The 23,953-nt window shown below is 38.1% G+C and overlaps 2 protein-coding genes across 2 annotated transcripts; both read left to right on the top strand.

Annotated features, from left to right (window-relative positions):
• Positions 1–342: 342 nt before the first annotated feature.
• Positions 343–5,384, top strand: LOC131982787 (growth hormone secretagogue receptor type 1-like). Its single transcript, XM_059347387.1, has 4 exons — positions 343–478; positions 1,165–1,340; positions 2,577–3,444; positions 4,909–5,384. Exons 1-4 carry the CDS (start codon positions 343–345, stop codon positions 5,382–5,384), a joined length of 1,656 nt encoding a protein of 551 aa, XP_059203370.1.
• Positions 5,385–15,791: 10,407 nt separating this feature from the next.
• On the top strand, positions 15,792–22,438 carry LOC131983725 (NACHT, LRR and PYD domains-containing protein 12-like). Its single transcript, XM_059348506.1, has 9 exons — positions 15,792–16,127; positions 16,227–16,319; positions 16,725–18,588; positions 18,686–18,859; positions 19,546–19,719; positions 19,890–20,063; positions 20,670–20,843; positions 20,963–21,009; positions 21,129–22,438. Exons 1-9 carry the CDS (start codon positions 15,830–15,832, stop codon positions 21,662–21,664), a joined length of 3,534 nt encoding a protein of 1,177 aa, XP_059204489.1. The 5' UTR covers positions 15,792–15,829; the 3' UTR covers positions 21,665–22,438.
• Positions 22,439–23,953: the final 1,515 nt, after the last annotated feature.

Genomic DNA, 23,953 nt, shown 5'->3' with positions numbered 1-23,953 from the left:
TTTGTATGTATTTTGATGACTTTAAAGTTATTTGACCCCCTCAATTGATATCCCCCGTCTCCACCCTTAAAGAAGTTTTGTATATTAATTGGAAGTAAGTTATTAGCTGCTTTGTACATTATTTGTGCTGTTTGATGTGTGATTTCCTGCCTTCTTTGATGTTTTTCTGACTAGATAGTACTTTCCCGACCTGACCATCTCCTTCTTTGTCAGCTCCGATTGAGCGCCATAGGAAATCCATGTCTATGCGTCACCTCTGCGCCCTGTAACCTGGACACACACACCTCTCCCCCGCTGCTTTCTCCACTTCCACTTCTTCTATCCACCCCACCCTGAGTCATCATGGATCTGATGGAGCTGGGAGACTTCGGCAGTGGCTGTGAAGATGAAACCTGTGGCCTCGCTCCGGGCTTCCAGGAGGACTGCTCCAACCAGGAGTGCTACTGGGAGGAACCAGTGTTTGGATTGATTGAGTTAGGTGGGTAAAAAAAAGAACTATTATTATAATGTAATGTTTAATGTAAGTTCCACCAGACAAGAGTTCAGGTTGGGAGAGAAAAAGAACCTATCACAAAGTGGGGCAGCAACAGATACAGTCATGGAAAAAGTTATTACATCACCCTTGTTTACTTCAATTTCTTGTTCATTTTAATGACTGTAACAACTAAAGGTACATTTGTTTGGATAATTTTAATGATAATAACAAAAATAGCTCATAAGAGTTTAATTTAAGAGCTGATATCTAGACTGTAAAACCCAATGTTGCTTGTTTTTTCTTGATAATAATTTTGGTTATTACAGATGGAGACATCAGCAGTTACAATGAGGAAAACTGTTTGACTTTGAAACTCAGTATATTTAATGTAAACTTACATGCAGTTAATTTGTCACTAAGTCATATCCATAGCAGTTTTAGGCTATTTCCTTAAGTTAAACAGAAGCATTTGACACTATGTAACTCATGTTGTGGTAGAATGAGGATAGTTTAAAAAAAACCTCTGCAGTATTAAGTGCCTTAGCTTAGTTTTAGCTAGAAACAGCGTGAGAGTGTTTTAGCCCATGACTGTGTATTTTGGTTACTTCTTCACATTTCCACAGGCTAGCTGTTATAGTAATGCTACATGCTCACATGCTCATAAAACATATCAATATTTCATATTCTAGTGTGTGTGACTGTCATTTACATTCCGCTGATGCTCTTCGGCCTTCTGGGAAATATTCTGACAATTCTGGTGGTTTGGCTCCGACCTCACATGAGAAGCTCTACCTACCTCTACCTGAGCAGCATGGCCGTCAGTGATCTGCTGATCCTTCTACTGCTGCCTCTGGATCTCTATAAGGTACACACACACACACACACACACACACACACACACACACACACACACACTATGTACCTTTTAGGTTCAAGACAAGATGCAGTAAAGAGCATGATGAATCTGCTTCCTTTTTAGAATTGTTTTCCAACGATTAAAAGAAGCCTTCATTGCCTTGTTATTGTGCGCTAGCCTGCTAACACCAGACTAATCACAAATGAGGTCTAGTCTGGCAACCAGCCGTTCATTTCTCCGTAGAGGAGGCGTGGTTTACGATCCTCCAGAGCCGTTTATTGGGCGATTAGAATGACGTATGTAGAGCGACAGAAATGGATGTTTACATAGCCAGACTAGCCCTCTAGCATCTCTACTTTGAGACTAAAATGCTCAGTTGTGCTTCTGCAACGTTTTTCTGCAGCATGTTCTGACTCTGGCTGCTAACAGTCTACCGGCAGTGTTGATGTGTGTCTGTGTGAGAGTGTTGCTTGCTTTGCTTCTCCAGTTCTCGCTTTCTGCATAATTATTTATTTTCAACCTTATTTCCCCCCCATGTCATTCAGCCACACACATCCACCGATTTTATGGTCAATAGACGAGCTGCTGGGGGTCTCTGGGCTACAGATCACCGGCGTTACAGCAGCGAGCGGTATCGGGGCTAGTAGCGGGGCTAGTTAGCCCCGTCAGCTAAATCGAAAGAGAGTTTCGCGTCTGCTGCAGCCATGTTGGATCCGTAAGAAAACTACAAAACTACAAGCTTCCATCTGTCGAGTAGTGCGCGTCACCGTCTTGCCGTCCCTCCCCATTCTGTGATTGGATCCCTAAAACAGGGCTAAGAAACCTCCCTGGTTTCCAGACTGTGTGGAGGTTCGAAATGAAATTCGAGCGCGCAAGTCAGTCTGGGTATACCCAGGCTAATTGTGCGCTGCAATAAAGGCGTGTCTAAAAACAAGATAAAAACACTAAATCTGAGGGAAATTTTCTTGCTGCATGGACAGATAATTTAATTTGACAAGATTTCTTAAAATAAGATGATTAAATCTAGAAATAAGCATGTTTTACGTATCCAGAGTCAGTAGACGGGTCTGAATAGTTGCTAAATATAGCGATAAAGTCGATAAGTTGGCAACACTGCCTGCTGCGTCGGTCTGTTACAACTACAAAAGTACCTGTATGAGAACAGAAGCCGAGGGGAACTAACTAGTGGAAACACGCCTTATGTCTACATTGCACATTGTGAGATAATTGTTGTGTCTCTTCCAGCTCTGGAGGCCCAGACCTTGGCCCCTAGGAGACCTTGCCTGTAAGCTGACCATGTTCCTCTCTGAGTGCTGCACCTTCTGCACCATCCTCCACATCACCTTCCTCTCCCTGGAGAGGTACCTGGCGGTCTGCTGGCCAATCACAGCCAAGACCCTGGTGACACGGAGCAGAACAAGGGCTCTGATTGGCTGCCTCTGGTTGAGTGCAGTCATCAGTGCAGCACCAGTGCTGGTCATGGTCGGGGTGGAGGATGTTGGGGGAGGGGAGCAAGGGCTGGGAGGAGTGATGGAGGATGGAGGGTGGATGGGCAGGGAAGGAGAACAGGGAGGGTTTATGATGGACAGAAAGGAAAGAGGTAGTGGGCACATGGTGTCAGTGGATGGAGTATCTGAGGGGATAAAGTGGGAAGAAAAAGGGCAAAAAGAGGCAAAGGGTTGGGGTGAAAGAGTCGGGGAGTTCAAATGGCTTGGGGAAAAAGCCGAAATAGAGGTAGGAATACAAGAAAAAGATAAGAGGAAACAAGGAGAAGAAGGAAAAAATAAACTTGAAAAACAAGCAGATGAAGGAGGAGGTGAAGGAAAGATGGACATTGAGGGAGAGCAGCAAAATAAAATGAGAGAAGATGAGGGAGGAGGAGGAGGAGAAGGAGGCGTTGATGGAGGAGAGATCGACATGAGCGAGTGTCGCTGCACGCACTATGCTGCCTCCTCGGGCCTGCTGTCGGCCATGATGATTCTCTCCAACTTGTACTTCCTGGTACCTGTCTGCATCCTGGGACTGGTCTACAGCCTGATTGGACGGACGCTATGGCTCCGCCCACAAAGCAGCCGGAGAGACCAGAGTCACCGGCACACTGTCAAAATGTTGGGTAAGAGACACGACCACCAACATATAAACATGCTCTGTTTATACCACGGACACACAAGGACTAGTTCTTACATACATATACACTACCGGTCAAAAGTTTTAGAACACACCAACTTTTCCAGTTTTTTATTGAAATTCAAGCAGTTCAAGTCAAATGAACAGCTTGAAAGGGTCCAAAGGTAAGTGGTGAACTGCCAGAGGTAAATAAAAAAAGGTAAGCTTAACCAAAACTGAAAAATAATGTACATTTCAGAATTATACAAGTAGGCCTTTTTCAGGGAACAAGAAATGGGTTAACAACTTAACTCTATGGAGTCTTGGGCTATTTTTTCCTTTTTTGAATTCTTTTCATGTCTTTGTAAGTCATTTTGTGTCTTTTTTTGGTCATTTTGTGTCTTTTTTTTGTCATTTTGTGTCTTTTTTTGGTCATTTTGTGTCTTTTTCTAGTCCTTTGGTCCAACCTAAAATGTGATTTTGAATCTTTCTTTTACTTTCAAAACACTATCATGCTCAATAAAGAATTTTAAATGTTGCAAATGTGCATTAATTTCAGAGTACACTGAGACATTAAACTGCATCATTTTCAATTAAATTCTGGAAAAGTTGGTGTGTTCTAAAACTTTTGACCAGTAGTGTATAAACATGCTCTGTTTATACCACCAACACACAAGGACTAGTTCTTACATACATATATGAAGACTCATTTTTAAATGATGGGCTAAATGATCGACCCCCTTAACCCTTAATAGGGCACTCATTGAAATACTTGCAAATTCCAAATTTCAACCCTAGAGAATATGGATAATACATACAGTCAGAATGTGTTAAAAAAAAACATAAGAAAATAATATTTTGAGAAAAAAGTTTACGAGAAAAAAATGCACAGATTTATAAGATTTAAAGTGGCGAATCTGTGAGAAAAAAGTAGCTTTATACCCACTTTTTTCTTGTAAATCTGCAACTTTTTTCACGCAGATTTGCCACTTTAATCTAGTAAATTTGCAACTTTTTTCTCAAAATACATACACAACATAACAGCGCCATTTTTAAAAGACTGACGTCACGGTCAAAATTGTCTGAATAATCACGTAAGTGTCACAGAACTATTTACATCACATTCAAACTCCGTTGGTACAAAAGTACCTGTATGGGAACAGAGGCCGAGGGGGACTAACTAGTGGGCGTAGCCAAAAAAGAAGTTTTCCAAAAACTACTCAAAAAGTATGCACAAAAAATACCACAAAAAATAGACTTGATGTGTAAGAATGCAGGGGGTCTTATTTAGTAAATCACTAGTTTGAAACATGCTAGTTATTATAACTTAGGACTTAATTAATGCATTTAAGAATAGCTGGTTAAGCCCAATTCAGCACAGTACTTTGAGACTTCTTTCACCTCCCTCAGGTAATAATGACTCTTATGTCCTGATGTTTTTTCTCCCCTCCTCTGTCTTCACCTCCTCCAGGAGTGATTGTCTTGGCGTTCGTCCTGTGCTGGCTGCCCTTCCATGTGGGTCGGACCATATTCTTTTTTTCTTTTGACAGACAGGAAGCATACACGGACATAAACTCAAACTTAGAAACTCTCTCTGATAACAGAAATAACAGCACACACACTGTCACTGAAGCCCAAAATACACAAACACTCAATAACATGCAGGACAACCGCCTTTACATTGATAACACACACAATGACACACACTTCAACAACACATACACACACCCTGACACACACTTGTATTTTTTATACTACCTGTCTCAGTATTTCAACCTGGTTTCCTCTGTCCTCTTCTACCTTAGTGCTGCTGTTAATCCTTTACTGTACAACCTGATGTCTGCCAGGTATAGACACGCTGTACACAGCCTCACACACACACACTCACACACACAGTCTCACCGTCTGCGCACAATCACAACGCGGCACTCCACCACAACTTTGTAAGAGCAAACACTGTATTTACACACCGCCTGTATGTACATAGAAGCACACACTGCATGCAAAAAAGAGCAAAAGCAAACACATTGTGATCTCTTTGTGAACTTAAATCTAAACCTCTTGTTATAGTCTAGACGGATTTCAGAATAAAGGCCTTCTATAAGAAGTGAGGAGCATTTATGGGTACAAGTCAGGAACCGGCCTACCTTACAGATCTCAAGGGTGCTGAGTCCAAAAAAAATGGTTCCCAAAGCGAAATTTTGAGTTTTTGACCTTCTAATTTGTATCAAATGGCCACCAAATTGCCCATCTTGCTCAGTCGTTGGACCATTTCCCCTTAGTTTTTTTGTAAGTAGGCAATCAAAGATGAGGAAATTAAGTTTCTGGATCTATAGTCTAGAGTCAGAGCAAGGATATAGTGGAGGCTCAGTGTCTTTTTTATGTATATATATATATATATATATATATATATATATATATGCAAAATACCAACTGGAACATTTAAAAGTAATATTGATGACACAAATAATGCTTAATTTCACCTTAAAAGTTGATATTTTGCATATATATATATATATATATATATATATATATATATATATATATATATATGCAAAAGACACTGAGCCTCCACTATATCCTTGCTCTGACTCTAGACTATAGATCCAGAAACTTAATTTCCTCATCTTTGATTGCCTACTTACAAAAAAACTAAGGGGAAATGGTCCAATGACTGAGCAAGATGGGCAATTTGGCCGCCATTTTGATATGCAAATGAGAAGGTCAAAAACTCAAAATTTCGCTTGGGAACCATTTTTTTTTGGATTCAGCACCCTTGAAATAAGTAAAGTAGGCCGGTTCCTGACTTGTACCCATAAATGCTCCTCACTTTCACTTTTTGGACAATTCTGTCTAGACTATTACTGCAAATGTTTGATGTATAGATGAAAAGGGCATTTTTGTGTTTTTTCAATTAATTACTGCTTTATTGCCATGTTTTACCAATGTACTTTCTCTAAACAGCATCAGAAAATATGGATAAATCGTTGATTTTTAAATACTGTTACTTATTACATTACAAGACCTGTGAATTAACTTGAACTAACAGCAGTTTCCAATTTTACATTTTGATAGTAGAGCTACCCTGTTATTAATATTTGGCAATAGATTGAGCCCTTAATGCACAGCAGCCATTTTGACTTTTCATTTATAATAATGGTAGGATTTAATAGAGGGTTTCCATGACGCGTCATCAGACTGGCAGTTGCCATATTGGAGGTACTCAGCACAGGCACTGACGAAAATCCTGAACTTCTTCAAGAAAAATGGACCCAAAAATCGATGTTTACCAAGTGGGGATACAGCTTTTATCCCCTATAACAGCTATTCTCAACCTTGGGGTCGGGACCCCAATTGGGGTCGCGAGATGATTTCTGGGGGTCACCAAATCATTTTGTTAGTCAGCTCTGTCTCCACTGCGTTAAAATGTTCATGTGTTAATGTGTTTTAGTCTTTTTGGTCATTTCATGTGTTTTTTTGTCATTTTGTGTCTTTTTTTGATCATTTTGTGGTCAATTTGTGTCTTTTTTGGTCATTTTGTTTCCTTGTTTTGGTCATTCTGTGTCTTTTTTTGTCATTTTGTGTCTTTTTTTAGTCATTTTGTCTTTTTTTGGTCATTTTGTTTCTTTTCTGCGTCATTTTGTGTTTTTTCTTGGTCATCTTGTGTCTTTTTTGGTCATTTTGTGTCTTTTTTTGGTCATTTTGTGTCTTTTTTGGTCATTTTGTTTCCTTTTTTTGGTCATTTTGTGTCTTTTTTAGTCATTTTGTGTCATTTTATGGTCAATTTGTGTCTTTTTTGGTCATTTTGTTTCTTTTCTGCATCATTTTGTGTATTTTTTTGGTCATTTTGTGTATTTTTTGGTCATTTTGTGTATTTTTTTGGTCATTTTGGGTCTTTTTTTGTCATTTTGTTTCCTTGTTTTGGTCATTCTGTGTCTTTTTTTTTGTCATTTTGTGTCTTTTTTTAGTCATTTTGTCTTTTTTTGGTCATTTTGTTTCTTTTCTGCGTCATTTTGTCTTTTTTCTTGGTCATCTTGTGTCTTTTTTGGTCATTTTGTGTCTTTTTTGGTCATTTTGTTTCCTTTTTTTGGTCATTTTGTTTCCTTTTTTTGGTCATTTTGTGTCTTTTTTAGTCATTTTGTGTCTTTTTGTGGTCATTTTGTTTCTTTTTTGGGTGATCTGAACTGTGTGTGTGAGATTGTGTTCAGTGAGCGGGGGTCGCGGACAACATGCATGTTAAATTGGGGGTCGCGACTCAAAAAGGTTGAGAACTACTGCCCTATAAGACAAGCCGTCCCCAATCAGCTGGTCTTTAGCCTGAAATGTGTCCCCAAAGGTAGCCTAAGTTAGGATCTCACACACACACACACACACACACACACACACACACACACACACACACACACACAGAATAGGGCTATCATTTTGAATCATGTAGTTTCATATGGGCTGATGTGTTTTGCTGTTATATATATTACATTATGTAATGTGTCAGATGGGACATAAATGCCTTTTATTTCATTCACACTGGAGGTTTTATCACCGTTATGTTTTCAGCCATGTTAGTCCCTCTGTCCGTCAGCCGGATTTCCTAAAGTTTGGTGGACAGATTGGCCTCAGGCTAAGGGACAACTGATTCGATTGTGTGTGTAGCCAAGGCCATTTCTGCTCGAGATCAGGTCTTGTTTTAGAATTTATGTATGTATGTACACTAGGGCTCAAAAGTTAAGGTTCCCCCGGACCTTGAATATGGGTAATTGTTCAGTGTTTTGTATTTGTCTTTTGTTTTACTTTCCTGTACGGAAAAATGAAAACGATCTATCAATAAAGAGTTTAAAAAAATAAATTAAAAAAAAATTAAGGTTCACCCAGAAACTGTCTGTTGTTTTCCATTAAAACTGTTGCATGAAATGAGTTACAAAATGAATGGAAAATACAGTAAAGACATTGAAAATTGCAGAAAAAATAATTTTAACATGTATAAATCTCCAACTTTACCTCTAGAGACTCAGCTAGCCTGAGGAAGGATCAATTTATTGCTTCTCAAATCAGCACAAAACAGTTTTCAGCTGTGCTCACATAATGCTCAGGTGTTTTCATGATCATTAACACAATGTGACACTGATATTCAATATTTTGCCTCAAAATGTAGTGAAGTAGAAATATTAAGTTACATAAAATGGAAATACTCAAGTAAAGTACAAAATTGTACTTAAGTACAGTACTTGAGTAAATGTACTTAGTTACATTCCACAACTGTGTATAGGACTGTGTATATATATATATATATATATATATATATATATATATATATAGATTGATCATTCTGACTGTACTGCACTTTTCAAATAAAAAAAGTGATTGTGCACAAAAATAAGAAATGTCATTGTCGTACAAAAATAATTGTCATTGTTGGTGAGTCTCATAATTTAAATCAATGTATTTGTATCTTCCACATATACTTACATGATATGTTTAAAGAAGCTAAAATAAAGATTTTGAATCCTTAAATATCATCTTTGCCATTTTTGAATGTGCTAATATGCCCCTCTGATTAAACACTGGCCCCTCCTTGGCCCCCACAGTAAAATTGGTCTAGAACCGCCACTGGTGACTTTTTAGAGTGTCTTTTAGTCCAACTGGAGCCTCAACATTTTACATTTTAAGCAACCAAAATATTACAATGAGTCTTGTCCTAAAGAACAACCTGCTTTGTCATTTATTTTACTCTCAATTGAAACCTAATTTGCACCATGAACATCATGCTGTGTTGAACAAGACTTGGAACTAGTGACTGAGACCATAAAGTTATTAGGAAAACATTTACTGAGGTAATAAATCAAGTCAGAAACAGGACCATTCTCATATTCACTGCTTTCCCCTTTCAAATTGGCTTTACTCATAAAGCCTGGAGGTTGCACACACCACTAAGAGTCTTGGTAACACTTTACAATAACCAACTAAATAATGTTTACAGATGGTTTATAAACCAATTATTAACAATTTACAAAGTGCGATACATATTTAATCTTTAAATGTTTTCAACCAATTTCTTAAAGGTATATGAATCATTTCAAAATCCTTAACATACTTAATATGGTGTTAAAAATGTAATAATGAGTGCAAGTAAAACTATTAATTAACTATTAATTATAATTTGATTGTTTGTCAATGGTAAATTAACTATAAACTTACATTAATATACCATCTATTTGTCATTTATAAATGATTTAGTTTGTTAAACAGTAATAAATTATCTATTTACCACTCTAAATGGCTTATAAACAGTTTATAAATGATGATTAAACATTAATAAAACATTAATAAAATCTGTTTACCGTTAATAAATGATGGTTATTGTAAAGTGTTACCAGAGTCTTTAGTGAGTCACAGTGGATATGAATACGAATACGAAAACTTTATTATCCACTGAGTGGAAATTCCTCTTTGGTTTCACCATAGACATGTCTCAAAACAAACAGAATAAAATAAATAGTAAAACAATAAAGAAAAACATTTCAAGGATAGATAAAAAATCTGGGATCTGGGTTCAAATCTGGCTTGAAGTCCCTTTGCTGCATGTCTCCCCCACCCACTCTCTCTCTGTCACAATCAATAAAACATGAAAAATGCCAGAAAAAAAAGAATTAATCAATTAATAACCTATATTTTGATCTTAAGTAAAAGTACTAAAAGTAGCACACTGTGAAATTACTCCACTACAAGTAAAAGTCCTGCATTCAAAACTCACTGCAGTAAAAGTGCAAAAGTATCAGCATCAAAATGTACTAAAAGTATCAAAAGTAAAAGTACTCGTTATGCAGAATGAACCCACTCAGATTTAAAAATATTATATTATTATTATTATTATTGATGCATTTATGTAATTTAATTTGATAAAGTTAGAGCTCATTTAACTACTCAATATACTGTTATGAGGTTTCATTTAAAAAAAATGTTGAATAACTTTAAACTGATCATGTTTTTATGTTAAATCTCGACATGAAAAGAAACTAAAGCTGTCAGCTGAATGTAGTGGAGTAAAAAGTACAATATTTGCCTCAAAATGTAGTACAGTAGAAGAATAAAGTTACATAAAATGGAAATACTCAAATTAAGTACAAGTACCTTCAAATTGTTCTTAAGTACAGTACTTGAATAATTTGACTTAGCTACTTTCCACCAATGCTAATAAAAAGATGCAAGTGAGGGAAATGGGATGTAATAAAGATAACTGGGACACACCCAGTGTGTGTCAGCAGGGTGATTCTGAGATGTCAGCTTCCAACAGTGTGTGCATGCTGCCCCCTACTGTACTAGAGTGTGTAACTTAATAACTATAATCAAAATAACTGGATATTTAAATTGTTTTGATATAGACATTTAAACCCAAAACAGACAAGTTTGCAAATTCTGAAGTAAGAGAGCTAAAAAGGACTTTGGTGGTAGTATTATTGGGCCTCATTCACCAATATCTTCTTAAGAATCTTCTTAGTCTAATGCAACTGTTCTCAACCTTGGGGTCGGGACCCCAATTGGGGTCGCGAGATGATTTCTGGGGGTCGCCAAATCATTAAAACCGTAAATCTGTTGGAGCAGGTAAAAAGAAAAAAAACTTCAGCAGTTCAGAACTAGAAGTTCTGCTGCAGGAGGAAGAAGAAAATTAAATTTAGCAGCCTTAGTGCAGGTTGCAACAACACAAACAATTTATTTTCTGGAATAATACACACACACACATATATATATATATATATTACGGGCAGCAGTAATATATCTGCCATTGTTTTGTAGCCGTGGATGGAGAAATGCCACCTATAAATAGGGTGGTATCACTAATGGACGGCATGATTTCCAATTTACTTGATTCATGTTAAAGCGTTGGCGCATTTAATTTGATTAAAATTTTTTTTTTAAATGTTTAAAAAAAATTAATAAATAAATACATAAATATGACGGAAATGTCACTGTAATGTATTTTATTGAACTTAACAAAAGAAGACAACATGTCAGCACTGAAATGTGCTTAAGAGTTCTCCTGAGTGTTCCTAGGATTTGTTCTGACCTAAGAAAAATCCTGGATAAGAACAAAATTCATGTATGCCACAATAAAATCTTCGTAAGTAGGACTTAAGAACAGATTTGTTCTTAAGAACGGTTCGTGAATGAGGCCCATTGTCTTTATAATTGTTATTAGGGGTGCGTGAGTTAATGACATTAGTTACATGGCTATCTCTTTACATTTCACTGACATAAATTAACTCAGGCACATGTGCATGGATCTTGGATCAACTTTATTAATGGACACTACTTCAATGTTCAGCAAGAGAAAAGAAAGCTAGACAGGTGTACCAACAGTGACTGCAGGGGGCGTGGTGTAGTGCAGCTTGTGTTGGGCGTTTAACCTTTGTACCTTTTCTTTATCCTCTTTATCTGTGAGGGAAGTATAACTGGTTCCACCATACACTATCATCAACATAGCTCTGTTGTAAAGAGGGTTTCATGTTTGGCCCGTGTTTTTTTGTTTGCTTTTTAACTTATTGATGTTTTAGGAATGTGACACCAGCCTTAAAGTTCGACTCTACCTTGATATGGCTTCACCAGGTAAGCCTTCTATCTAAAGCCCCTGTTTTTTCTTCATGCATAGAAGGAGAGAACAGGTTGTTCTGTCAGTGGCGGACACATGCATGTATTCCTATTGTACTGTCCAGCACATTATTTAAAAATGCTTAAAATTCATAAACTGTAGTTAATCAGATGGGCTGGGAAGTGTCTCAATAAATGAATACCTTTTAAATACCCTTAAGCCAACAGAAATTGGCAGAGGATACCACTAGCACCAGTTGCTTTGTTACATGTTTAAGTATGGGCTGCCATATAGCTTATGTTATAAATTTGCAATGAAAACATTCTAAAAATATTTTTAATTTTAGTAAATGTACAGCAACCCGGACATTTGCAATTTAACGGCCATTCTATTGAGGAAGTTTTTGTCAGTATGAAGTTCTTCTTTTTAGGTGACATAAAGGTTGACAAAGATTTTTTTGGTTGCAACACTGAGCTTTGTTCCTTTTTTCCCCATGTTGTGAGAACAGTCTTTTGTACACATCATCTTCAAGAGGGTATGTGTTGTTGTTTTTTCCTTTTTTACCTGAAAAATATTGTAATTAGGGCCTCGGGGCAATCGCACCGAGCACTGGTCCCATACAGCAATAGCTGTAGGGACTTTGCCCAGAGCACTACTGTTATACTGTGGATTTCTTCTTCTTCCTCTTCCGGACGCAATTTCGTCCCGCTACTAGTCCTACAACTTGAAGAGTTGCAGGACAAATTATATATCAAAACGTGCGGTTTGATCGGGATCGGTGTGCTATTACTTTTCTCTACAACTAAAACTGCCCAAAATTTTGCATTGAAATGAATGGGATGGCTGACAAAAAATGAGCAAAAAAGAACAATAATTGGACATTTTTAAACGTCTACTTCTCCGGCATAATTTCACCTAGAGACTCCATTTAAACTTTAAACAGTAGACACAAGTCTTGTGTATCGGTGTATTAATCCACGTTTCGATAGGTCATATAGTTTTTTATCAATCCCTGTTCAATGACCATGATCATTTTTGGAGAAATTCTGAGATTATAATGGGTGTGTATTGCACGGAATGTTCGTGTCACAGTGTGTGACATCATCGCCAGAGTGTAGAGGGAGAGAAAAAACCGTCAAAAAATAAATTTGAAAGCTGCACTCCAGGCCGCAAATTCCACTCTACAGAAATAATTTATACATAGAAACGTAGGAAAATTAGTCTTCTCACTCACAATCCTCTGGTAAAGCTGTCAGAGTTATAGTTTGGGCGTAGGACGCACAAATGATCCACCAACACCACCAACAGCCTCATTGGCTCCCATATTAAAAACGCAGGAAGATTTTGGAAAAAAGGAAGATGGAACAGTTTTTTTAGATCGCTCTAACAAAGCTATTTTTTCATTTTTCTTAAGAAAAAACATATGTAGACGTTCAGGAAGAACTCAGGACGCTCAAAGTGAAGTCGGATCAATGATAGGTATTATGGTTTTGCCAAAAATGCTTTCTGATCGAGGCCAGAAATTCCAGTCCACCTCTGGCTGCTGTCACTCTTTCATTAACAGCTGCAGTTAATTCTGTTGATTGCTTTGATCTGATTGCCTTTGATCTTTGATGTGATTACAGTTACAGATACACACACACACATGTGCGTAAGCACGCACACACACACACACACATGCATACACATGCTTCAAACACACGCACGCACGCACGCGCACACACACACACACACACACACACACACACACACATTGAGGTTAAAGAGCATAGTTTGAAATCTCTGAAGAATCTCATCATAGTGTACACACACCGGCAGTAGCCCCCATGGCCCTTTCAGAATTTCCCCAGAGGAAATTTTCTAGTTCATACATGCTATATTTTGTCTGGGAAATGTTGATGCATTCACTTATAGGAAAGGAGCTATTACAGGACTTTCTTCTGTTCACTTTGTGATTGCTCTTGCTGTGTTGCTCGTTTATGAGAGACTATGATTGTTAAGATAAGATAAAACTGTTATGTTGCTAATCGCAGGTAGCAGCGGGACACTGACTGCTGCTAGTTACTACTAAGTGAAAAAAAAATGTCCTCATTGATTTTTCCTGTTCTCTATCTTACGCTTTGTACAGAACAAATGTCGGGAAATAACTAAGTACTTTTATCCAAGAACTGTGCTTATGTACAAATTTGACAAACTTGTACTTGACCTGTTTTCTTTTATTTTCAATTCTACTCTGACACTTTGAGATAGAAATATTGCACTTTTATACTACATTTATCTGACAGCTTTAGTTACAAGTTGTCTTCTGAACAATCAGTACTTCTTTTAATACTTTTAGTAGTAACAGGACTTTTAATTGTAGTGGAGTATTTTTAGTTATAGTACTTTTATTTAATTAAGTGATCTGAATATTTTCTCCACAATCAGCACTGGTAAGGTCAAGTACCCTTTTTTGATCCCTCAAACTATTAAGTGGTCAGATATCATTTGATGCTCATTTCGTCTTAGAACTTTGACTTTTTTCCAGCTGTTTCCACTTCACGTCCACGTCAACTAGAATGACGTGTTCACTACTAAAAGAAACTTGCTCCTTGCTAGGTAAGCTAGCTATCTAGCGCTAACATTAGCTGATAACTTGGCATCCTCCTCTCCAGCTTCACCCTCTCATTCAAATATGGTTATTTCTGGTTCCAAAAAAGCAAGATGGGGACGGCTAAAATACCAAATTTGAGGCTTCAAAATGTTCAGGACCGACTAACTTCTTGAGATTTCATCTTTTTTGACACGCTAGTAGAAACACGCTTCAGTATAACGCAATCTAATACAACAGCATCACATATAACCATTTATTGGACAGTCATGACAAAAACTGAACAGTGTAGCCTACATAATTACATTTGACTGTAGGTGTCCCCTTTTTTCAGAAAACAAATGACAATGTGCAAATCAGTAACTCATTGTAGTCCTGACACAATATATTGTGGTTAATATCAGGCATTGCACAGTGCAGCAAAAAAGAAATAACAGGAACCAGCCTTGTGCTCTAATGTCAGAGAAGATTTGGAAATCAGGAAGTTTATACTGTGTTTTGAGGTTGATAGCAGAGCAACCAAGCATAACACAGAGCAACCTTGTACAATGTCTGTAACAAACACATTTTTCTCCACACACTGCAAGAAAGTCAACTTGTATTTTTTGGCCTAAAACAGTGATTTAAGTTGGTAAAACTTGGAAATATAAATTATTGACATTTAGGGCAATAATGTAAGTTAGCACAACAAAGGAAGCCAGTTGTCTGCTCAAAAACAAGTTGGTGAGTTGTTGTTACTTATATCTTTAAGTTGGGGTTCACAACAAGGGACAATAGTTCTGATAACTCTTATTTCATTGTTGTGAAATGCAGGAAAGCGGTGAAATTCGGTCATTAGCGAAACCTAGCGGCTAACTGATGCTAGCGGCTAACTGATGCTAGCAGCTAACTGATGCTAGCGGCGCTGCTTGTTACAGCTACAAGAGTAGCCATTAGCATATCAATGCTAACTCAAAATTGTGGTCGCAATATTAGCTGACAAGTTATTACAATGTAAATTATAAGTTAGTGCAACTTACAGTTGAGTTGACAAAAAAAATCTGAATTCAGAGTTGAGCAAACTCAAAAACAAAACTTAAAATATTTAGTTTAATTGTCCTACTTAAAATTTTATCGAAGTTTGTTGCCTTGAAATTTTGAGTTCACCCAACTTTTCTTTTTTTGCAGTGCAGAAATATCTCTTATATTTATGAGATAGGATGAGATCCATCATTTACGATGGCCTCACTGAAGGAGAAGCTCTGGATAACCCTGGAGGATTTGAGGGAGGAGGAATTCAAGAAGATGAAATGGCTCCTCCAGCAGGCAGACATCATGCACACAGTTGTCCCACATCTTCAGGTCTACCCAGCTATCCCTGTGAGCCGTCTGGAGAGGGCAGACAGGCAGGACACAGTTGTTCAGATGGTTCAGATCTATGGCCCTCATGGAGCCTTGGAGGTGACCCGGAAGGTTTTAACGAAGATCAACAGAAATGATCTAGTGCAACTATTACCAAACATCCCCTCACAAAATGGTATGTTGTTGGAAGCTAAAATTATGAAATATGTAATAGCTGTTGATTTGTATTGAAGTCCATGTAACACTACTATCTCTTTCTCTCTCTCTATTGAAGTAGATGTATGTGATGCTGCGACTTCAGAAAAAAGAGAGGAGTCCTCGATTTATATGCCTCCTCAAGTTGTCACTGCAGACAGTCAGACTGAAGGTAAAGCTTTCGTTAAATAAACTTGTTGTTTTGTTGTTACTTTACGTTTTGTACATCTATTAAAATGATAATTTGAATTTGAAAAATTGGAGTAAATATTGCACATCTATAAAGCACATGGAGTAAATAAAGCACATCTAAAGGCTATATATATATATATATATATATATATATATATATATATATGTATATAGATAGATAGATAGATAGATAGATAGATAGATAGATATATAGCCTTTAGATGTGCTTTTGCAACACATTGAACAACAGAGTGTAGCATCTCAACCAGCCAAGATTATTTGGTTTCATTTGCAAGAAAGACAAGTTACATTTTACATAAAGAAAGTGAAATTGTCCCCATCTTATTAAGATTATCTCTGTCTTGTGTTATTTTGTTCTATACAGATTTGATGGTGCCAGTACCAAAGCCCCCACAGCCAATCACATCATACCAAAAAATGCTCCAATCTAATCTACAGAACCGGTTTATATGTGTACAAGAAGGACAGTCATATATGGAAGATAAAAATCTTCTGGATGACATCTATACAGAGCTCTACATTACAGACGGAGGTGACATGCAACTAAACAGACAACATGAGGTCATGCAGATTGAGAAGGCATCAAGAAAACTAGCAAGAACAGAGGTATCAATCAAACACAGCGACATATTCAAACACCCCTCTGGAAAATACAGACCCATAAGGACCGTGTTGACCAATGGGATTGCAGGAATTGGGAAAACATTTCTTGTGCAGAAGTTCATCCTCGACTGGGCTGAAGGAAAAGCCAATCAAGATGTGCATCTGATATTCCCCTTTACCTTCCGCCAGTTAAATTTACTGAAGGGAAAAAGGTTTCATCTTGCCAGACTAATTCGCAAATGTATCAATGAAACCAAAGACATCAGAGAAGAGGCTTTTAATTACATTTTCACAGCACTACAGATGTCAGGAAACACCAACTATGACAAGAGTAAATTCAAACTTCTGTTTGTGTTGGATGGACTTGATGAGAACCGTCTTCACCTGGACTTCAGTGCCAAAGAAAAAAACACTATTGATGTGACAAAGTCAACTTCAGTCGAAGGACTCTTGATGAACCTAATTAAAGGGACTCTGCTTCCCTCTGCTCGCCTCTGGATAACTACACGACCTGCAGCAGCCAATCAGATCTCTCCTGAGTTTGTTGACATGATATCAGAGGTGAGAGGGTTCACTGACCCACAGAAGGAGGAGTACTTCAGGAGAAGATTCAAAGAGGAGGAGAAGGCCAGCAGGATCATCTCCCACATCAAGGCATCACAAAGCGTCCACATCATGTGCCACATCCCAGTCTTCTGCTGGATCACTGCGACAGTTCTGGAGGATGTGTTGAAAACCAGTGAGAGGGGAGAGCTGCCCACGACTCTGACTGAGATGTACACAGAATTCCTGATGTTTCAGATCACACAGACCAAAGAGAAGTACGGCACAAAAAAGAGCATTCAGTATGTTCTGTCGCTTGCACAACTGGCTTTTTACCAGCTGGAGAAAGGAAACCTGATCTTCTATGAGCAAGACCTAAAAGAGAGTGGAATTCATCTCAATGAAGCATCTGTGTACTCTGGGGTGTTTACACAGATCTTTAAAAAGGAGCGCTGTAGGAAGAAGGACAAGGCAAAGGGCAAAATGTTTAGTTTTATCCATCTGAGCATTCAAGAGTTTCTGGCTGCTTTTTTTGTGGAGCTGTCGCGAATTCATAGCAACAAGAATGTGATGGCCCAACCAACTTCCAAAAGTCTCAGGATGCCCTCCAGCAAAACATCTGCAGCAGAGGTCCACAGGATTGCTATTGACAAGGCCTTAGAGAGTCCAGATGGACACCTCGACCTGTTTCTCCGTTTCCTGTTGGGACTTTCACTGCAGGCCAATCAAGATCTGCTTGCAGACCTACTCAAACAGAAAAGAATAAGCTCAAACAGCAATCAGGAAACTATCGATTACATTAAGGAGAAGATCAGGACGAATCACACTGAAGAGAGAAACATCAACCTGTTTCACTGTCTAAATGAGCTGAATGATCATTCTCTAGTGGAGGAGATCCAAACGTACCTGAATTTGGGAAGTATTGCCAAAATATATCTCTCTCCTGCTCACTGGTCAGCTTTGGTGTTCATCTTGCAGTCTTCTGGAAAACATTATGACGTGTTCGACTTAAACAAATACGGCGGCTCGGACGAGGGCCTTCTCCGACTACTGCCAGTGTTTCAAGACTCCAGTTCATACCTGTAAGTGGATGTATTGAAATAATAATGTAAAATCTTCTATTTTAAGAACTTTTTTTATTTAAAAGAAATGTTGCCCTCCTCTATTAATCTTCATCAGGTTGAGTGGCTGCAGTCTCCATGAGGGAGTCGGTGGTGTTCTGGCCCGAGTTCTTTCTTCCCAACCATCTCATCTGAGAGAGCTGGACGTGAGCAGCAACTACCCTGGAGATGAAGGAGTAACACAGCTCTCTACTGGACTCCAGAGTCCCAATTGTAGACTGGAATTGCTCAGGTCAGCTAATTTTATTTAAAGCGACATTGTGTTGAAATGGTATTTTTTGTGATTTAGCGAACTTACAGTTGTAGAGTGCTATTCACGTATACACAGCTATTGTAAATATGAAAGCATTTGTTATGCTTGCATTACTTATTATCTAAAACTAGCCAGGTGACAACTTTGCTAATACAGCCAAACAAAAAACATGTGCAGCAGGTACACAATACATAGCAAGCCAGCTAATATGACTTACTTGTCCAACAGCAAGAAGACCAGTTGGTGTCTTGCAAAGCCCTTGCCATAGATAGTCCAGAATTACTCTTGTCAGACGGCCTCTTGCTCGGTCAATTGCTCCTTTTCACTTCGTAGCTTTCTTTATCAACATCCTCCACAGTCTCTTTGCCTCTGCCATAAAAAAGTTTCATGATGTTGCTTTAATTGTGGTTTTAAAACATTTCGATCACTGAGTAGTTATCATGTCTGTTTACTGCCTTTTCAATGTTGTGGCAATATATATTCCAGTTTTAAATAAAGCTGCAAATATCAACATTCTGGGTAGAGGTAAAATTGGCATTGTTAACTAGTACTCATTAATATCAACACCAACATAGATAAAAAAAAAAAACCTTTTTGACTTCCAAAATTGAATTAGCTACAGCAACACTTAGAAAAGTTGATTTTTCCATGATATCCATCTTTAGGTTGAGCGACTGTAACCTCTCAGAAGCAAACTGTGAAGCTCTGGCCTCAGCTCTCAGCTCAGAGACCACTCATCTGCGAGAGCTGGACCTGAGTAACAACCATCTGCAGGACACAGGGGTGACGCTGCTCAGCACTGGACTTGCGAGCCCACACTGTACACTGGAATCTCTAAGGTCAGAATTCAGTGCACACAAACACAAAGGCTGTCACTGTAAAAATCAATTCAAACTAATATTTATAATCCATAATTCATTTAACTATTTAGGCTACAACATAAAACACAATAAATAAATATAAGTGTAGATATTAAAGGAAACATTTTCCTGTTTTCATATTCTTTCAGGCTGAATTTGTGCAGTCTATCATGGATAAGTTGTGAAGCACTGGCCTCAGTTCTCAGCTCCCAGTCATCTCGTCTGAAAAAGCTAGACCTGAGTAACAACGACCTGCAGGATTCAGGAGTGAACGTGCTCTCTGGGGGACTAGCAAGTCCACAATGTCAACTGGAAACCCTCAGGTCAGAATTCCTTACTTTGCTCAAATGGTAAAGATTAGATTCAGAAAATTCTTATGTAAAGAGTTTTAAATCTGGAACCAAGCCATCCAGCTACTGACCAATGAATCATTGTCATAAAACATTTGTTATATGTTGAGCAAAAAAAACAACAAGCAACTTCCAAGCTAACAAAAGTTTCGTGCACTTCTTGCTGAATTTAACCTTGAACTTCTTGTCACTATCTTTAAAAAATGTCAGAAAGAAATCATGGTAGCTCTGTGATAAAAGTCCCGTAAAACAACCGTAGAGTTCAGTGGTAGCAGTAAAGCGAACTATCTCCCAAGCCACTCTTGGGTTTGCAGGTGCTGTAAACATTTCCATGGTAACAGCTAGCTCCATCAATCAGATATGTTGCAGTTGCACTTGAGGATTTTGGGCACTGTTGTACTTCTCCATGACATTAGTTTTTCTAAAAACAAGGTTAATTTCATGCATAATTTGCCTCTACAGGAGCATATATTATTGTCTACCTTGGATGGTTCTACGAATGGGATATTCACTTTTGGAAACTCAGCTCTATTGTGGTAAAATCAGCAAACGTTACTTCACAACCACGTATGTTTGTAGGTTGTCAGGTTGTCTGGTCACAGAAGAGGGCAGTGCTTCTCTTGCCTCAGCTCTGAGCTCCAACCCCAGCCATCTGAGAGAGCTGGACTTGCGCTACAACAATCCAGGTGACTCCGGAGTGAAGGTACTTTCTGCTGGACTGGAGGATCTAAACTGGAGACTGGACACTCTCAGGTATGGAGAGCCAACAGCTGATAGATGGCTAAAAGATCATAAACACTGTCCTTCTAACTGTGCTGGGTTTGGGAGTATTGTTCAAAAAAAATAATACTAATAATAAAGTTATTTTCCAGGCTGTACCCTTGTGGAGCGCACTGGTTGAAATCTGGTCTGAAGAAGTGTAAGTTGAATTTGTTAAATTTCTATTTAAACTTAAAGTAAAATATGTTATATGTTATAATGTATCATATGAATTGAACTGATTCTGTTGCTTGTATTGTGGCTTATTATTTCCATCAGATGCCTGTGAACTCACACATGACCCAAACACAGCACACAGAGACCTCATTCTGTCTGATGAAAACACAAAAGTGACACGGGGCAGAGAAAAGGAGCCAGATTCATATCACCCTGAGAAATTTGATGCCTGTTTTCAGCTACTGTGTACAGAGGGTCTGACTGATCGGTGTTACTGGGAAGTAGAGTGGGATAGATGGTGTGATGTTGCAGTGACTTACAGAGGAATCAGCAGGAGAGGGGAAGGTGATGACAGCCACCTTGGATGGAATGAAAAGTCCTGGAATTTACATTGCACTGATGATGGGTACGATATTTACCACAATAAAAATGGAATGGAGATATATCTACACCCTCTTGATAGTACCAGAGTGGCAGTGTATCTGGACTGGCCTGCTGGCACTCTGTCCTTCTACAGAGTCTCCGATGGCCCACTGGATCACCTCCACACCTACTACTGCAGATTCACTGAACCCCTCTATCCTGCGTTTGGGTTGTGTTTGCCTAATGCCTCAGTCAGTGTGATTACAGGCATTTAAGTAACCTGGTAATGCTGAAAAACAAAAACTTTGTCAGATAAAGAGCTGTCATCTTTTTGAAGGAACACTGGAACAAACACTTCTGAATAAAGGTACTGCAGCTGCTTGAAGGGACAGTTGAGCATTTTGAAAAAAAAGCCTTTTCACAGAAAGTTAAATGACAAGATTGATAACTGTCTCCAAGCCTGTACAGAATAAACAACCCTGATTTCCAAAAAAGGTGGGAAGTTCTGAATTTGATGCCTGCAACATGCACCAAACAAATTGTGAGTGGGTCATGTTTACTATTTTGTAACATCACTTTTTCTTTTAACAAAACAACTTCAGAATGTGGAGAATGAGGCTTGGCATTGTCCTGCTGAAATAAGCAGCGTCTGGATGGCAGCAAATGTTGCTCAAAAACCTTTCAGCATTCATGGTGTCTTCACAGATGTGCAAGTTACCAATGATGTCATGGGCACCCATACCAACACAGATGTTGGCTTTTTAACTTTGTGGTGATAACAATTGTTAGAAATACTCTGTTATTCTGTCTCTGTTTTCTGTCTCTGTGCATAGGGATCACTATCTGATTGACTAGGTCACTATCTATGCATGCAAGTCACTAACTGTGTTAATCATGTTAGATGCTTTTGATACAATGACCATGTGCTAATATTGGTTTAAAACTATGATTACTCTAGATACATCAAAACTAAATACATTTATTCCAACTGCTTGATCTTAGTAAGATTCTATCATCACAAGAAGATATATTATATATGGACATTGCAAAATCTGTGTCTCCACTAATATCTCTGCAAGTCATAACAAGGCAGGAGGTTGTGTTGAATGTTTTGGGAACAGGTCAGGTCACGGACATGATATGCTGAGAAGGGGAGATACCTGTCTTCTCTGCTTGGTGACACGTCGTGTCCTCAATATTGATTAAAACTGACAAATCAACGGTTTGAGAGGGACGCATCTTCTGGAGAGTTCTACCCACATGATTAGTAAAACATTGTTAGGCTATAAAAAAGGGTTCCAGGGACAGAAGGGGGCTTCAACCTCCATGAACTGACCAGCCTAATGTCATGTCAGGGACGTGTAGATTGAACCCAGAGCCTCTGTAACTGCACATTTTTGATATATTGTAATAAAATTTAAAAACTAAGAACTTGGACGTCTCCTGCTCATCATTCCCCATCAAACGATCTGCACAGAGAATTGGTAAGTGGACTGTTGGAGTCAGATAATTTAATTTTAAAGGTTTCCTCAATGCATTTCTCAAAACAATCTGGATGGTCCTGTTAGAGTTCGTTTTTGTATTTTTTTGCAGAACAGATGAGAGGAGAGTAAAATCCTTTTCACTATTTATTTAAAACAATATTGACAGAGTGAGCATGTACATGGACCTTCTCTGTTCAGGAATCACAGGCTGCTAAGCAGTTAGCTGTAACCACCTCCCAGAAAAGGATGCCTATTCTTTCTTTAACACAGAGTTTTATAATGTGAATGTGCGACTATCTCATAGGTCAAAACTGTTGGGGCAGCACCATGGTTTTTCAAAACAGTCCTTTTCCTTTTTAGGAAATGTCTATGTAGATTTGTCAGTCCATCTCAGTTGAGCTCGGGACCAGAGAAGTTGGCGGCCTTTTTTTTTTATGTTGTTGGTATCTGGCTTTCACTGTCAGAGGCTTTTGTAGATGCAGATCTAACGTTTTCTTTAGCTTTTTTATACTAGCAAGTAGTAGCAGCACTGCTTGTGAACCAAAACATTCACACTAGAATTTTATATCAGCGGTCTTGTAACACCCTTATTGTTTCATGACAAATATTTAATTTTAATGTTTTTCTATCGATTATTCAGCCTCTGCATTGACTTTTAATACATTTTTTAACAGTCCATCATGAGTCTTACCATGTTAACAATGTTCAATCAGAAGAGTACTGTTTTAACTTTTCCACCAGGAAATAAAGTTAGTTTAAACACTGCTTGACTACTATGTGTTTGAGACAATTTCAAATTCTTCATCTTGAAGAGTTTTAGAGCAACAAGACAGAGAGGCCAGTCACATATTACAAGTCAGTGTAGCATCAAAATGATTTTGAAGCTGCAAAAAGTGAAATAGATTTCTTCATTTATTTATTTAAATGTATCATTATATTATTATATATTATATTATATTATTATTTTCTATATTTTTACTTTTCTTTTACTTTTTTGTCAGATAAATCCAACAAAACACTGTAGCTTGTGAGCAAACATCATGTGTGTCATTATCTGAGTTTTATGATTGGTGTTGTTAT

This window comes from Centropristis striata, chromosome 13 (genome assembly GCF_030273125.1).
Source record: "Centropristis striata isolate RG_2023a ecotype Rhode Island chromosome 13, C.striata_1.0, whole genome shotgun sequence".
NCBI classification, from domain to species: Eukaryota; Metazoa; Chordata; class Actinopteri; order Perciformes; family Serranidae; genus Centropristis; species Centropristis striata.
This window is presented reverse-complemented; position numbering and strand designations above follow the sequence as displayed.